The sequence below is a fragment of the Gopherus evgoodei genome, chromosome 8, assembly GCF_007399415.2.
Source record: "Gopherus evgoodei ecotype Sinaloan lineage chromosome 8, rGopEvg1_v1.p, whole genome shotgun sequence".
Lineage (NCBI taxonomy): Eukaryota > Metazoa > Chordata > Testudines > Testudinidae > Gopherus > Gopherus evgoodei.
The window spans coordinates 71,025,385-71,041,225 of NC_044329.1; the positions used below are offsets into that span (position 1 = coordinate 71,025,385).

A 15,841-nucleotide genomic window follows, 5' to 3' on the forward strand; every position below is an offset into this window, starting at 1 on the left:
ATACAATTGGAAATATTTGGAATAGGGATTTACTGGGCTGATTTTGAGGGGGAGCCATGGCCACAGTGTCTGGTGTGTGGTGAAGTTCTGGCAAAGGAGAGCTTAAAACCATCTAAAATGTGGCACCCACTTGGAGACATGGTGCAGTTCTATTCGAACAAAAACCACTTGATTTCTTTTTTCAGCAAAAGCTGAGAGAACTACAGGACTAGAAGAGAGTACCGAAATTGGCAGCTACAACAAATAAGAGAGCCCTTGAGGCATCTTTCGCTGTGTCATACTGGATAGGTAAAACCGGGAAACCACACTCTACAGAAGAAGCTTGTTTTCTGCCATGTGCCAAGGAATGATTTGATTATACTGGGGCAAGGTGCAACGACTCAACTTGATTCAATTCCCCTGTCTAATGACACTATTGCCAGGTGTATTCACAGTATGGCAAACGATGTGACTGAACAAGTGATCACCAAAATCAAGCAAAGTTCTTTTTTTTCCCCATTCAACTTGATGAAACAACAGATGTGTTGGGGACTGTTCAGGTGCTGACGTGAAAATTTGAGAACGATGAAAAACTCCAAGAGGAATTTCTGTTCTGACCGGCCACTACTACAGCATGCTACATGGGAACAACTTTCTGCACTTTTCAATGCTTCTGTCTCTGGTTCTGGCTTGGAACGGCAGTGCTGTGTAGGAATTTGCAGTGACAGCATTTGTGCAATAACTGGAAAAAATCGCGGGTCAGTCACCTGAGTGCAGTCTATTGCACTGCAAGCACTGTTTTATACACAGGCAAGTCCTAGTTGCAATAACAACAAGAAAAAGTCACCCGATCGAAAACAAGTTCATGATGAAGCTGTTCACACAGTCAACTTAATCAAGAGCAGCTCAACAAGTGTACATCTGTTTGGAGTTTTGAGTGGTGAGATGGGACCTGAGCACCATCAGTTACTTCATCACAGAAAAGTTTGGTGGCTATATTGGGGAAGGGTTCCAGAGTAACACAGTGCACTGGGGTCCTGTAGTAATTTTTGTTTTCAGAAGAGGATTGCAGTGCACTGAAGTTTGAGAATCCCTGCTTTATAGTAACATCAATTGTCAGGAGTTCTGGAGGCATATATAAGACTTGATTTTCTGGTTGAGCTGTGATTGGTGCAAGCACTTAAGGTAATGAGCAAAAGGAAAGTTTAAGATTTTTTTTTTGTTTTTTTGCTGATCCTGGGGTCATGTAGGAGTTTGCACCTTATGGCTGCTCTACTATGCACTTGACTGTCTGTGGCACTAATGGACCATTCTGGCATCCAGGAATAGCTGGAGTGGAGAGACAACCACATTCTCATGGCAGGGCTTTTGCGGAGAGTCTGGCCTAAAGCTTCTATGTCACTGGAAGAATGTTTTGTTGGTCTGATTCACTGGGATTCTGGCCCCTTTACACCAGTGGAATGGTGCAAATAGGCTGTAGAATGATGGAGAATCAGACCCATTATCTATCTTGATATAGAACTCCCACTCATCTAAATACAAAAAGTAAACAAAACCAAGTTAATTTATAACAAAACTGCATTTTCCTACACACCGCTTTAAAACACGTTTAAATTTAACTAAATACAGTGTTCATATCTGAATGCTTTTCCCTCTGAAATCAATGGGAAAGAGATTCTCTCTGTCAGTTAATCTGATCACAGGGAAATTAACAACCTCTATAAGTAAAGCTCAGAACCATGTACTGCCACAGATAGCTCTCTAGTAATATCTATATTTTTAGATTTGACTTATGTTAGAAGCAAATTCACTGTAAATATATATACATATACCCACAATATTTGATAGAAAATATCTGGAGTTTTCCTTTTAAAGGCTTATAACTTGGATTTCTCCAGAATCTTTCTTGAATCTTTCTTGAAAAGGACACTTTCCTTTTATTGGAGCATTCCACAGTGCATTTTTTAACACCTGGAGGTGAACTAAATTTGTATCCTGTACCAAGGAGTCCGTTCAGGGCTGTTAAGTTCCACATCTGATGCTTTGCTAGAATATCTGTACTGCAGCATGACCTGGCAGTGAGTCTTTTTTCCTTTTTCAAATCCCCTGCTGAGGTATGATTACAGCATCATAACTTCAGCATCAATTTTAGAAGCTCTAAATTTCCTAGTGATTGAAAATCCTGAGATACTGTAAGAAACTTGCCTTTTCTAATTCTCCAAGGGGACAGATTAGTTATGATCATGTGTTTTCTATTGAGCCAGAGGACTACACACAGCAAAACGTACGTTTCTCAGGAAACCTGTCTTATGCATTTCTCTGAAACAGCCCTAGAACTCCTGCTACTGTAAAAATTGCATTTGTTTGCTTTAGAAAGTCACAATTTTTTAATTCACCGCATGTGAATGGTGTATGTTAAGATTATCACTTATTCTGTGTCCATGCTCCTCCAAGCAATATCGCTAGAAAGGTGGCTCTATTTCATTTGAACAGGCATGAGAAAATATTTGATCAATGTTGTAAAACAGAGGTGGGCAAACTAGCTTGCCCCTGGCCCCTCCCTTACCGTCCTCCCTCCCCCGCAGCCTCAGCTCACTCTCCCACCAGGGCAATGCTCTGGGCCACAGGGCTGTGAGCTCTTGGGGCAGCACAGCTGCAGAGCCAGGCCTGACCCGGTGCTCTGTGCTGCAAGGTGCTCCAGGCTCAGCCGCCAGCCATTGGTGCTCCAGGCAGCGTGGAAAGAGTGCAGGGGGGGTTGGATAGAGGGAAGGGGAGTTTGGGGTGGTGGTCAGGGGGTGGGGGGTGTGGATAGGGGTCAGGGCGGTCGGGGGGGAACAGGGGGTTGAATGGGGGCAGGAGTCCTGGGGGGGCTGTCAGGAATAAGAGGAGCGGTTGGATGGGGCGGTGGGAGTCCGGGAGCGGGGGTGGTGGTGGATGGGGCCATCAGGGAACGGAGCGGGGGGAGGGGGTTGGATGGGGCAGAAGTCTGGGAGAGGGGGGCAGATAGCAGGTTGGGGCTGGGCCATGACCCCTCCCCTAACTGGCCATCCATACAAAAGCCAATGCGGCCCTCAGGCCAAAAAGTTTGCCTGCTCCTGTTTTAAAACATAGGCCCTTTTCCCTTGATAGTTTAGTCTCTCAGGCCCAGTCTTTCAGTCTCTATCAGCAGGAAGCTCCTACTGAGGTTAATGGGAGGTTTTGGTGTGTAGAGGCATACTTTATGCCTGGGCATACTTTATTTCTAAGAAAGCACAATCCATGAAGACCTTTTGGAAGCCACAAATAAAACACAATCTGTTCCCAGACTCTTAATAATTTGTGCAACAGTTACTTTGATTTCTTATGCTAGAATTTAGTGACTGTTTAGTGCTGCAGTTTATTTCACTCTATGTACACAGATTTATTTCAAGTCAGTCAGGGAAACTGAAGTATTCCATCTCCCAGCAGTAGGTGTCACTATAACTATCAAAAACAATTGCAAAGGCTTAGTGGAGAGGGCACACTGCATTAGAATAATTTTGCAAGTCACACTTTTTAAAAATATAGCAAATGTTACTTACAGTGTATTGGTTTTCAGGTGTGAATCTGGAACCTTTTATTAACCACTAAAGTTGATTCTAATATGAGGGAAGGCAGTTTATCAACTGCAGTTTACCCTGACATTTCTCTTTCCCTGAATGCCCCAGCCCAAATACATTGCAATTTATTTTCTTTTCCCTTCATCAGGTCTTCCACCGTCTCTTTGCAGCTTACTACCTGCTCTAAGTCCTCATGAGCTAGCTAAGTTAAATAAGTTGTACATGGTGAGAACAACAGGAAGGATTTCTATTTTGTAACATTTTACCCCACTTATCTCATCTTATCATGGATCTATCATCATTGTACAACACTGCTCTTCAAGCAGGCATGTTACCATACTTCATATCAGTATCATACCACAAAGGCTTCTTCCAGCCTACAGATTGAAGTAGGATTTCTTTAGAAAGCTACTTCCAGTCACTTGAACCAAACTTTAGTGAAGCTAATTCAGCTTTGACAAGGATTAGGGATGGGATCTCTCTCTAATTGTGGGCATGCATGAACAAGATGAGTAGCTATGTAGGGACATGACTAGGAATCCTGCTAATATACAAACTCTTGGCCCCCTTCACTCATATCACTCCATTAAAATGGCACTATATCATCACATTTTAATAGGAATGGGTGCCAAACAGATGAGTTTGGATGAGAAGTCAGCATATCAAGTGTTGTATCTTCTGCCAAAACCCTTCTCTATAACAGCTGTGACACCCTGCAAGTAAAAAGAGTTGTGAGGCAGAGAAGGATTAAGGCAGTATTGCTGAGATCCAGGTCCTATTGTCAGAGAGTGTCCCAATGCAGATGGAATTTAGCAAACAGCTTATGGCTGGCTGTTGCCTGGGAAGGAACCTAGGTCCATGTTGTCCTGATCAATCCCTCATTTCATGTTGACTATGACCTGGGAGAAGGACTGGCAGAAGTTGGGAGATGTGTAATTCTGAAGCGTCCAGACTGTTTGGTGCAGTTTATTCGCTGATGGGATACATTTTGGTGGCGAGGAGCCCAAAATAGTCTTAGATACCATTATTCAACTGAGCAAAGTAGGTAACACCTGTATGTGAAAGAAAACCTAAACAATTGGAGAAAGAAAAGACCAATGGCTGTCAGACATTTGTGGCTGCTGACTAGAAGAGCTATTCTGTAGCAGGCATGAGGGAAATCTGGTAAGATCACTTGGAATGTCAAAACATGTTACATAACAAAACTGCCTATGGCATGTGACAGCATCAGGAGACACAAAAGAATCAACAGGATGGTACTCGAAATGTTAAGTGGCAGTCAAATACAGAGTTATCAGTCATTCCAGTAAGTGATGGACTAGCCAAGGCCCTTTCACAAGGAACAAAAGCAAAGAGGGGAAATATTTTGCAGTCAAGAAACCCAATTGATGATGATGGGGGGGGGGCGGATTTCACCCAATTTCAAGAAACATTTTTATGTAACTGCACATTCTGATGGAATCATATTCATCAAAGTTTCTCCAACCAGCGCTAGTCAATAGTCTATACCAAGTGCCAAGGCCATTGTTTTGCTGGCACATGCTCAGTTGATGTACGATTACATAAATGGCACAGCAAATATGGAGGTAGAGGGAACACTGATTTCACACACTGATGTATTTTACCCCTAGACTCAAGCACAGCAAGTTTTGTTTGGAGTTGGGATGCTGAATGAAGCATGTACAGAGCTTGTGATCAAAAACAGTGGCTCTCAAAATTTTGCCGGACATAGTTAGACTGTCACTTTTTCTACAACATGGAAAAATGAGAATACTCTTACAAAGTACCCCTACCCTTTTCTTTTCGAGGGTTCATTTTTTCTACTGGTAAGAAGCTTTCATAATGTTATGCCTGACACTTCATGGTTTGTTACTTGGTCTATTACTCTCAGGTTTAACTTGATAAGGTCCTGCTTCCTGTGATTTTCATTTTTGAGTTTTGATTCCTCTCTGCTGCTGCTTTGAAGTGTTAGATAACATTTGAAGCATTGCTGCTGGTTTTTAAACTTTTCATTCAACTGCAGTACATAACTCTGTTTCTTCTAAATAATTTTTCAGTGAATGGTTATATTCTAAAACCAGCTTTTTGCTTTTAATCAGGGCAAAATGCCAGCCTTTTTTCTAAAGCAGCTAGTAAGTTATGTCCAAAAGGTTTGATGATTTCATTTCAGTTTATTTCTTTTCCTCATAGGGATTTAGGTGCATAGCTTGAATTAGAGGAAACTGAGTTAGTGTATATTTTCAGCATGCATAAATAGGAGAATAGATGCCAGTATTTTTCTTTTCATGCCCCTTTTCTCAGCATTGCACCCTTGGGGGCCATATCCTGTCTACAATCTGCGCACAGGGCTCTCAATAACATCAAGCAAATAGGAGTAGATGGCCTATAAAGTTGTATCGTAATGCTGGTTAAGCATCTTACATTGGCAATTATGCCATTGTTGAGCTAGACATATACAGACACAACTGGTCACATTCTGCCATCACTGCCTATATTCCTGGAAATCCCACACGAATCAAAGAGGTTGCATGCGTATAAATGAATCCGGATCAAAGCAGAGAATATAGCTCAAAATTGGCATTTTTCCTTCATAATGTTTAAAACCTATTATTACACACACCAAGGTCACAAAGACTTTGTCTGAAGTTTAACCTTAAAAAAAAGGCTGACTTTATGAGCCAGTGTGCATTTTTACGGGTCTGTAGGCAATGGGAACACCCAGCCCTGCAGGCAATGGGAACACCCAGCCCTGCCCCCACACTGCTAGGTGGAGAAAGTGGGTCCAATCTGAGGTTCCTATAACCCATGGGCCAAGAGCACAATGATGCACCATGAGTGGCTACGCTTCCACTACGTCTCACACAATGAGACGTATCTCATCTCTCTTACTTCCTATGTGAAAGAGGAGAACAGTTTGCAGCTTTGGCTTCCAGCCCGAATCCCTGGGCAGGGATCTGTGTAAAGTGTTATTGCTCTCATGCCTTCCAGGTTTGTAGTACTAGGACATTGGTTCCCAGCTGGAATCTGCACTGATACAGTCCTGCTGGGTAGTTTGGGGAATGGTTCCTCATTGGTTAAGGATTTTCAATAAAGCTGTGACCTTCAAATTGCACCAGACTATGGCATACTTATCTTACTGTATCCATGTCTGCATCAAAATTCTTGAAGAAATTTATTTATGAAAACATCTGCCCCATTCACAACACAACAATCCAAAAGCTCCAACCCTGTCATTTCAGTTATTTTCTACATATTTAGGGAAAAAATCTCTCCCGTTTGCACTGTGGATCTCCTATACTTTACATGTTCTCTACTGGAAATTCCATGCGCGGAAACAGGGTAGAGAACATGCACCAAAGATCCGCAGTGTGGTAAAGGGAGGGACCAGAAGGCCATGGCCCCCACTTTTTACTGGCCATAAGGGAGAGTAAGGGAGGTATTAGGGAGAGAAGAGTGAGTGGGAGGGGGCAGGATCTTGTGGAGAAGAATGAGCAGGATATGGGACCACAGTTCGGGCGCTAGTGCCCTCCCACCTTTTAGGGTGCTTCCGCCACCCTAATAGCACTTACTTTTATTGTAGGGGGCCAGGTTCTGCCCTGTAATGCAAACACACTGTTCTCATGCAGAGTTATTTATGTGCATGTGAGGGCAGAGTTTAATCCAAACTTGCAATTAAATATTTTTATCTTTCCATCAAATTATAGACATAGACTTGTTTCACATTTGGGTCCCAAATAAATGACAAACTTTGGCTAGCACTATTTTTCTTCCCTCACAATCAATATATGGACCAGAATTATAATTATATTGACGTATAGTGCCTTGCTGTACAAAACTACTCACAGATATTTGCTGTGCCCTTAGGAATAGGCAGATATGAGCCAGGACTCCAAGGTCGACCTTGATAATTCTTCTTGCATTTCCCACAGTCTGGGCCTGTAGTATTGTGCTCACATTCACAAAACAATTTTTTGTTTTCTTCTTTACAGCCAGTGGCATGAAGGTTACACTTGCACCTATCAGAGAAAAGGTAGGGTGTTATGTCAAGTTGACATCTGATGTCAGACTACTAAGATCCTACTAAAATACTCCTTATGGCAACCAATACATTTCTCTCTAACTTTGTGGTGTTATTGTTTTAACATGTCTCCAAAGAAATCTATCTAGCTTAAATTGGTTTCATGCATAAATGCCACATTGTGGTATTCTGCTATTTGGCAGCATTTTGAAAATAATAGCTTCACCTGAACTCCAAGGGGCTGATCTCCTCTTATTTACGTCATTTTTACACTGGTGTAGTTCTACTGAAATCAGTGGAGTTACTTCTAATTTTCACTGGTATATCATCCTGCAAAGAGTTCAGTGGGACTAATCACATGCATAAAATTAGTCGTGTGCTTCAGTCTTTGCTGGATCTGACCAAAAGTGAGATCAGAGTCACATCCCAGGCACAGGTTTTCCATTAAATGTACTCTACAATACCCATTCTTTATTAATAAGGAATGGTTATACAGTAAATGCAAACACTTTTTAGATGTATTTTTTATACATACGACCAATAAAATGGTGCTTTAAAGGAACGAGAGGTGCCAGAAAAAAGGTTCTCAGATAGCTAGTGTGAATTCCTTGCTTAAGTTCTGAAACACAGATTCAGTGGATGATAAATTAGTAATTAGAAAGTCTCCAGGAAATAAGCCCAACTACTCTGAAAGAAAATGTTTACACAAAACAATAAGTACTGCATTACATATATTTGGAAAACTTTTGCTAAGATCCTGCTTTTATGGCTGTGGATAAGATAGAAATATATAGCAGATACCAACGGATATGCAATATCCACAAAAATATGTTACCCACATCTTATTTGAATGTAAAATTGTGGAAGCCAACTTATTTGTTGAAGAGGCAGGTTATTACTTGGTACTGTACTGAGCACTGCCCAGTTGCTCAGAAAGGCCAATTAATTTGACACCTTAATTTGACAAAATTCTAGCACCTGAAGGGCAGAAAAAATAATTTGGTAGAAGTGTTTTTTTTCAAAATGGGAAATAAACTAACTGCAATTCTTATCAAAACCATTAAATGAATTATAATTTGAACTACATTGTTTTTAAAATAGTTGTGTCATAAACAGATAAGTAAGAGTTAATAGAACAGAAGTACTTCATATCTCTTTTGCCTGTAAAGGGTTAACAAGATCAGTGAGCCTGGCCGTCTCCTGACCAGAGGGCCAATCAGGGGACAGGATACTTTCAAATCTTGAGGGAGGGAAGTTTTTGTGTGTGCTGTTAGATTTTTGTGGTGGTTCTTTCTGGGTTCTGAGAGTGACCAGACGTGCAACCAGGTTTCTCTCCAATCTCTTTGATGCAGTCTCTTATATGTCCAGAATAGTAAGTACTAGGTAGATAAGGCGAGTTAGGCTTATGGTTGTTTTCTTTATTTGCAAATGTGTATTTGGCTGGAAGGAGTTCAAATTTGTATTTTGCTGAAAGGATTTTAATTTGTACTTGTATACTTAGGCTGGGAGGATATTCCCAGTGTCTATAGCTGAAAGACTCTGTAAGATATTCCATCTTAACTTTACAAAGATAATTTTTACTGTTTTTCTTTCTTTAACTAAAAGCTTTTCTTGTTTAAGAACCTGACTGCCTTTTTTTTATTCTGGTGTGAGACCCCAGGGGACTGGGTCTGGATTCACCAGGGAACTGGTGGTGAGAAAGGAGCGAAGGGGGAGAGAAAGGTTAATTTCTCTCTGTGTTAGGATTACTTTCTCTCTCAAGGAGAGTCTGGGAGAGGGAGAGAGAAGGAGGGGGGAAAGGGGGATTTTCCTCTCTGTTTTAAGATTCAAGGAGTTTGAATCACAGTGATCTTCCAGGGTAAGCCAGGGAGAGGAAGCCTGGGAGAGGCAACGGTGAGGGAAAGGGTTTACTTTCCTTGTGTTAAGACCCAGAGGGACTGGGTCTTGGGGGTCCCTGGGCAAGGTTTTTGGGGGACCAGAGTGTACCAGGCACTGGAATTCCTGGTTGGCGGCAGCGCTACAAGTACTAAGCTGGTAATTGAGCTTAGAGGAATTAATGCTGGTACCCCATCTTCTGGACACTAAGGTTCAGAGTGGGGGATTATACCATGACAAGTTGGTATTTTCAGGAATGGAAAAAGCTAGTTTCAGAGACACTAAGGCATCCATTTCTTTCCAGTAGATGTCAGAAATGGGTAAAATCTCCTTGTTATTGGCCCTGGAAAGGAAACTAGTATTTAGCAACTCTGGTTCTTTGTTTTCCTAATGATTATAAATCCAGTGATTTAAAAGGTTCTCATGTGGGCATGTGTTACCTGTTCCATACAGTGCTCAGTAATTACAGCAAAGCAGCACATGGAATAGCCAAGATTTTTAGCTGGTGCAAATTAACAGCTGCCAAGCTGACTTCCATTTAAAAGGAATATGACCTGAAGCAAGTGGCCACACACACACACACATCCCCAGGGTAAAACAAACTTGCAGTTGCCTTAAGTGGCAGCTGGAGAAAAGCCACTAGAATTTACAATACAGAAGATGCTATATGCATTCTACTCACTGTTAGAAAGGAGACAGAATGAATTGCTTGTTATTTAAACAATGCTAACTCTAGCTGGAAATGTAATCAACACCTTTTAAATTAAAATTTGCAAAAAAAATCTTTTTTTTTAAACATGACTGAAAAAAAATAAGAAGAGAGACTGTTAAGCAAACTGTATTTAATTATGAGCTGTGTACTGCATATACATACTGCATGCAGTGAATTACTTGTAGTGCTAATTTGCTTAAGGGACCTTTTTTCATACAACATTAGCACCTTTCTTTGATGGTGTCCCCTATATATGTACTATATCCAAAACTGCTATGTTAAAAGAATGTTTAGGTTACAAAGTCAAGCATTCAAGAGATAGGAAATGCTGTGTAGTCTTAATTTGGCCCCTTTGTGTACATGCATTATGATAGGGTCTTTAATGACATACTATTATTCCACAAAATTCCTGCCTCTTTCAGTGAATGAGCAGTTATTAAATATTTTTTATTCACCTCATTCAGTGTATGGCACCAGGCCTTATTTAATGGACACCATTCAGCCCCTGTACTGAATACTAAATTATGCATTTCCTCATGGACAGTTCTATGGTGCCCTTTCCAGAGTATCTGAGTGCTTCACAGACACTAATGAATTTACCTTCATAACATTCTCTGAGATAAAGAAGTATTATTATCCCCATTTCACAGATGGGGAACTGAAGCACAGAAATATTATGGCCAAAAAGTGTCTACTAATGGTTGGGTGGCCAATCTGAACCTACCTATGAACTGATTTTTCAGAGTACTTAGCATTTTTATAGCACTTACATATTCATGGCACAGCTCCAACTGATTTTAGTTATAGTTGTGTGTGCTCAGCAAGTATTTCACACTGGGTACTCAGGCAATAAGGAACACACAAGTATGGAGCAACTCTGAACAATTTTAATTTAAGTGACTTTCCCAGCACACACAGGAACTCTGGCAGAGGCAAAGACAGTGCGGCATTCATCTGCACTAACCATAAGACCATCTTTTCTCTTCCTGCAATTCCCTGTCTCATTCACTGCACATCTTACAACTCCAGCCCACCACCACCTTTTCCGACAAGCCTCCAGCTCTGATCAACTTCCCCCTGGACAGTGTTGGGTAACCTTAACTATACATGGCATTACAATCTCTGTCATAATACATATATAAGTGCCAGACACAAAAATGCAGATTTACACTAGCTGAGAATCTGTCCAGTGCATGTGTTTAAAACCCTCATGGTAGAATCACCCACAAAATAACAATATAATAATGTAGCACCTACATATGAAAGAAAATCTCAGACAAAGACCAAATGATTACAGGAAAAGGGAAGAGTAGAATAGGAAGAGTGATTCTAATTGGATTACAGAAGCAGTAACAAATTTGAATGTTGAATGACTGGAAATGAAAACTGTCTCAAGAGTGCTAAGAGGGCTGAGTGAATATATGGGGGCAGAGCGGAGACAGACATAAAGACCTGTGATTCAGATAACATTGATAATTAAACATAAAGCGTAGGCAATGTTGAAGAATCCTGAAAACCACAGTTATTCAGATAGACCTGTCTACAGTTCCCTTGAAGAAGACTGCAAGGAATAAGAAGTGGCTAATGTGACTTCATGAAAGATTACTTAAAAATCAGAGGTTAAAAAAATAACAACTGGTATTATAAAAGGGAGAGTCAAAAAGATGAATACTCAGAAACAATTAAGGCTTGCAGGCAAAGGAGAAAGGCTGGAAAAAAAAGAATTAATGAGTTAGTGCTCAGAGGATAGCCCAAGTGACATACAGGAACAACTATCACGTGAAAAAGATCACCACCTCATCTAGAGGATAAAGGAATCATGACTGCAATAAGCAGCAATATGTTTATAAAGGATAGATCATGTAAGAAAAAACTGACTGCTTTTCCTGCCAAATGATACCATAAATATGAAGAGGATGCAGCAAGTATAGCACATTTGGATTGTAGAAAATACTCTCTGGTACACTTTCACATGACTGGAAAACTAGCTGAAAAACTGTACCAGAAAGAAAAGCTAAAGGGCTTGTCTACCCAGCCCCACATTGTGAACTACCGTGGTGTGAACTGCAACCGCGCTAAACTTTTGCACTATAACTGCCCTGTGTAGACTCTGCTAGCAAGAACTACAAGGTATGTTGTTTGCATTAATGTAATCCTGTTTGAAATTGGACTACATTATCACAAATTAGGTATCTTTGAGTTTGCACTTACGGGATCTACACACGCCTACACAACGCTTTTGTGCCGCCTGCAGGTCACACCCCTGTAGTCCATGCTGTTGGGCCACGTAGAGAAACCCAAAGACTAATGGCATTGTATTGCTCTGTGGAAGGACCTTTAATGAAGTACTATTGCAGGGATAATGTCAGTGTTGAGTCTGATCTTCTGGAACACCATTGTTAATTATCTAGAAATGGGACTAAACTGTGTGATAATGAAATCGGAAGAGGATACTAATTTGGGAGTAGTGAATATCAATGAAATCATACAACCTGTCCCAGAGAATAGAAACACTGGCAGAAAAATAATAAAGTGTGAGTTAGATAATCTGAAAAAACATAAGGTCTGATTCTCTTCCCCTTTATGCCAGTGTCACCCCATGGATTTCAGTGGAGTTACTCCTGATTAACAACCAATGTGAGAAACAGGTCCCTACTCAGTGAGAGGGTGAAACTTAGATAGCAATAATACTAAAAGAGACCAAAATATAATAGCGGATGGCACATGAAACATGAGTTTTCAATATATTATGCTTACAAATAAATAAATAAAGCCAATAAAGTTGCGTGCTGTACACAGAGGAACATCACATTCTGGAGAAGGGGGTCTATATTCTCTTTCTATATTGCTCTAGTGCAGGGGTCTCAAACTCAAATGACCATGAGGGCCACATGAGGACTAGTACATTGGCCCATGGCTGCATTACTGACACTGACAGGGAACCGTGGCCAAAGGGAGCTGCTGGGGGCGGTGCCTGAAATAACATCAACACACACACCCCTGTGCCTCTCCTCCCCCAGCTTCTGTCTGCTTCCCGGAGCGGTGCAGGGGCAGGGCAGGCAGGCCGGCAGGGAGCCTGCCCTACCCCCGGTGTGCATCGGGCCGGAGCCGCTCAAGGAGCTTGCGGGCCACAGAAGATAACCTCGTAGGCTGCATGTTTGAGACTCCTGCTCTAGTGAGACTACACTTGGAATCCTGCAGTTAGTTCTGGGCATTTCATGATGTGTGCATTGATAAACTGCAGGGAATTCACAGAAGAGCAATAGGAAAGACTTGAGCGCTGGAAGGAGAAAAGGAAGGGTGAAAGTGTTTCTTGGACCTACTTCCTTCATGATTATTGGTACAGATACAGTTGACAAATATATGAAGACGTAATAGAAACTGGAAAGTCTTTTCCCATCCTGTTTACAAAGCAAATGTTAGATGATTATAATAAAATTTCACGTCCAGGGTTTTTTTAAGTCCAAAGAAATCCAAAGTGCTTCACAAACTTTTGTATATGCACATAACTTTTTATATAAAGAAATCCAGCTACCTCTGGCACACCATGCAGTAATGTGTTTGGGTGTGTTAGGGGAGAGGCAGAGCGAACAAACAGAGGAGCTATCAGAATGTAGGTAAAATGCTGCAAATGGAAGAGGATATACCCGGTAGCCCACTGTACACCATGCCCTCTGTACATCATGTAAGAATAAAGCAGATGTTAAAGGCAAAACATAAGTCTCATACTGCATATATTTAAAATAAGAGGTTAGGGCAAGGTTGAATGATTTCCCACATCTTCATAACCATTCAATAAGCTACTGACTGTTTCAGGAGCAATTAGAAGAAAAGGGGGGAGGGAAAGGCCCCACGCTGGCTGTCTGCCCAAAGGGAGTGGTTTCATTTGTCTGTTACATCTGATGACAAAGCAATTTTTCAAGCCCTCTCTTTATCAGTCATTATGGCAGCCACCTTGTCAGAGCTGAGCCTGTGAAAGTGAATACCAACTCTCCACAACGGTTGTCTATATTTGGAAACTTAACATCCTGATGTTTCTACAGCTCAGCTGATTTTCATCGTTCCTATCCAACCTGTGAGAATGTTTACTGCCTAAATGCCGTGTTTAGGGCATACACAATAATACAATTCTTTTCAATGTGCAAATTTAATTCTGACTAGCCAGAGATTGATATCACTGTCCAACACTATAAACTCCACTCTAATTCTGTAGGAGAACAAAATTGTTTTTCTGACCACTCATCTTTGACAGACTCATTATTTTGTCATAAAGCAATTTCAAACAAATGATATTTTTGGCAGTTATATCAGGTGTAGGAAGCATTCTGGTGCATTCAAGGAATAGCTCTGCTTTAGTGGGAGAAAGAAGCCTTGGCATCCTGAGTTTCTCACAAATTCTATTTACATATAGACAACTGACATTAAAATGCTGTAAATATCACTGAGGTAATTGCTAACAGCATGCTGATTCACTTGCATGTGAGTGCCAACCAGCAGACTGGAGGTCACATGAGGGGATCATTCATGTCAACAAAAGAGAGAGAGGCTCTTTGATACATTTTTAATGACAAGCCATATGTTCCTCACTTAAACACATTTTTGGATCCTTCTATGTCATTGCCAAAGTTTAACAAATCAACTTAAAAACAACTTGCTGTGCAAAATGAAGCATGCATAAAATAGATCTGCATCAGCCAGTTCTTCACCCTATGTATTCTGTTAGCCAACCCTGAAGTTGAACAGGACTCTGTATAGAGCCTTTCTAATGCTACAACTCCAGCCAGGACAGAGACACTCAACCCAGTTTCCACACAATTCCTTTATGTAGTGTAGACAGGATATAAACAGTATCCTACTATGTTAAAGCGTTGGAGGCATTGTCTATATTAGGGAATTTTTACCAAAATAACTGGTTGTTAGCAGCATTGTGAGTCCTCATGTAGGCAACTCTCCAGCAGCCATTTACAGCATCTTGTTGGTTACGCTTGCTCTGAAAAGCGTGAGCCGACACCATGCTGAAGATGGCTGGTAGAGTATGAGAACCATTTATATGAATGCTGCCAAGGTTGCAAACAATGGGGCAACTTCACCAGTCTTAGCAACACTGGGCTTTTTGATCTTGTACAACAATCTCTAATGTAGACGAGGCTGGAAATTTATGATGTAACAAGTTTCCCCCTGTTATGGATGAAGATGGAGTGAAGATGGGCCACAATTTTAAAGGAACACCGTCAATATTTTTTTTTAAAAAAAAGCTCAAAGTAGTTTCAGATAAACACCTGCCCCTGAACTCCCTGCTATTTTCTGTATTTTACCATTACAGTTTTTTTTATTTTGTTTTATATTTTCCTCTCCTCTATTGTGTTGTGTGGGAAACTCACTCTAACAACAATGGAGAAGAATGGTAACTTACCTTATAATAACTGGAGTTCTTTGAGATGTGTGGTCCCTATCTGCATTCCATTGTAGGTATGCATATGTTCCATGTACCTGAGACTGGAAGATTCTTGCTAGCAGCGTTTGTTGGGCTGTGCCTGCGCCTTTCTCCTTCTAGTTAGGTCATAAGGGACAACATGGACCAATCACCTCTCCAGTATCATTCTACTGTGAATTAACCTAGGATAAAGTATGCAGCAGAGGGGTTGGAGGGCAGGTAGCGGAATACAGATAGGCATCCTC

At 41.1% G+C, this 15,841-nt stretch overlaps 1 protein-coding gene across 4 annotated transcripts in view; it reads right to left on the reverse strand.

The window, feature by feature from the left end:
- Positions 1 to 15,841, reverse strand: part of NTNG1 (netrin G1) — a 204,641-nt gene that overhangs the window by 73,511 nt on the left and 115,289 nt on the right. For all 4 annotated transcript variants that reach the window (XM_030573671.1, XM_030573670.1, XM_030573669.1 and 1 more), the window contains exon 4: positions 7,401 to 7,573. In XM_030573671.1, coding sequence (XP_030429531.1) covers positions 7,401 to 7,573 — 173 coding nt within the window. The remainder of the gene's footprint in view (positions 1 to 7,400; positions 7,574 to 15,841) is intronic.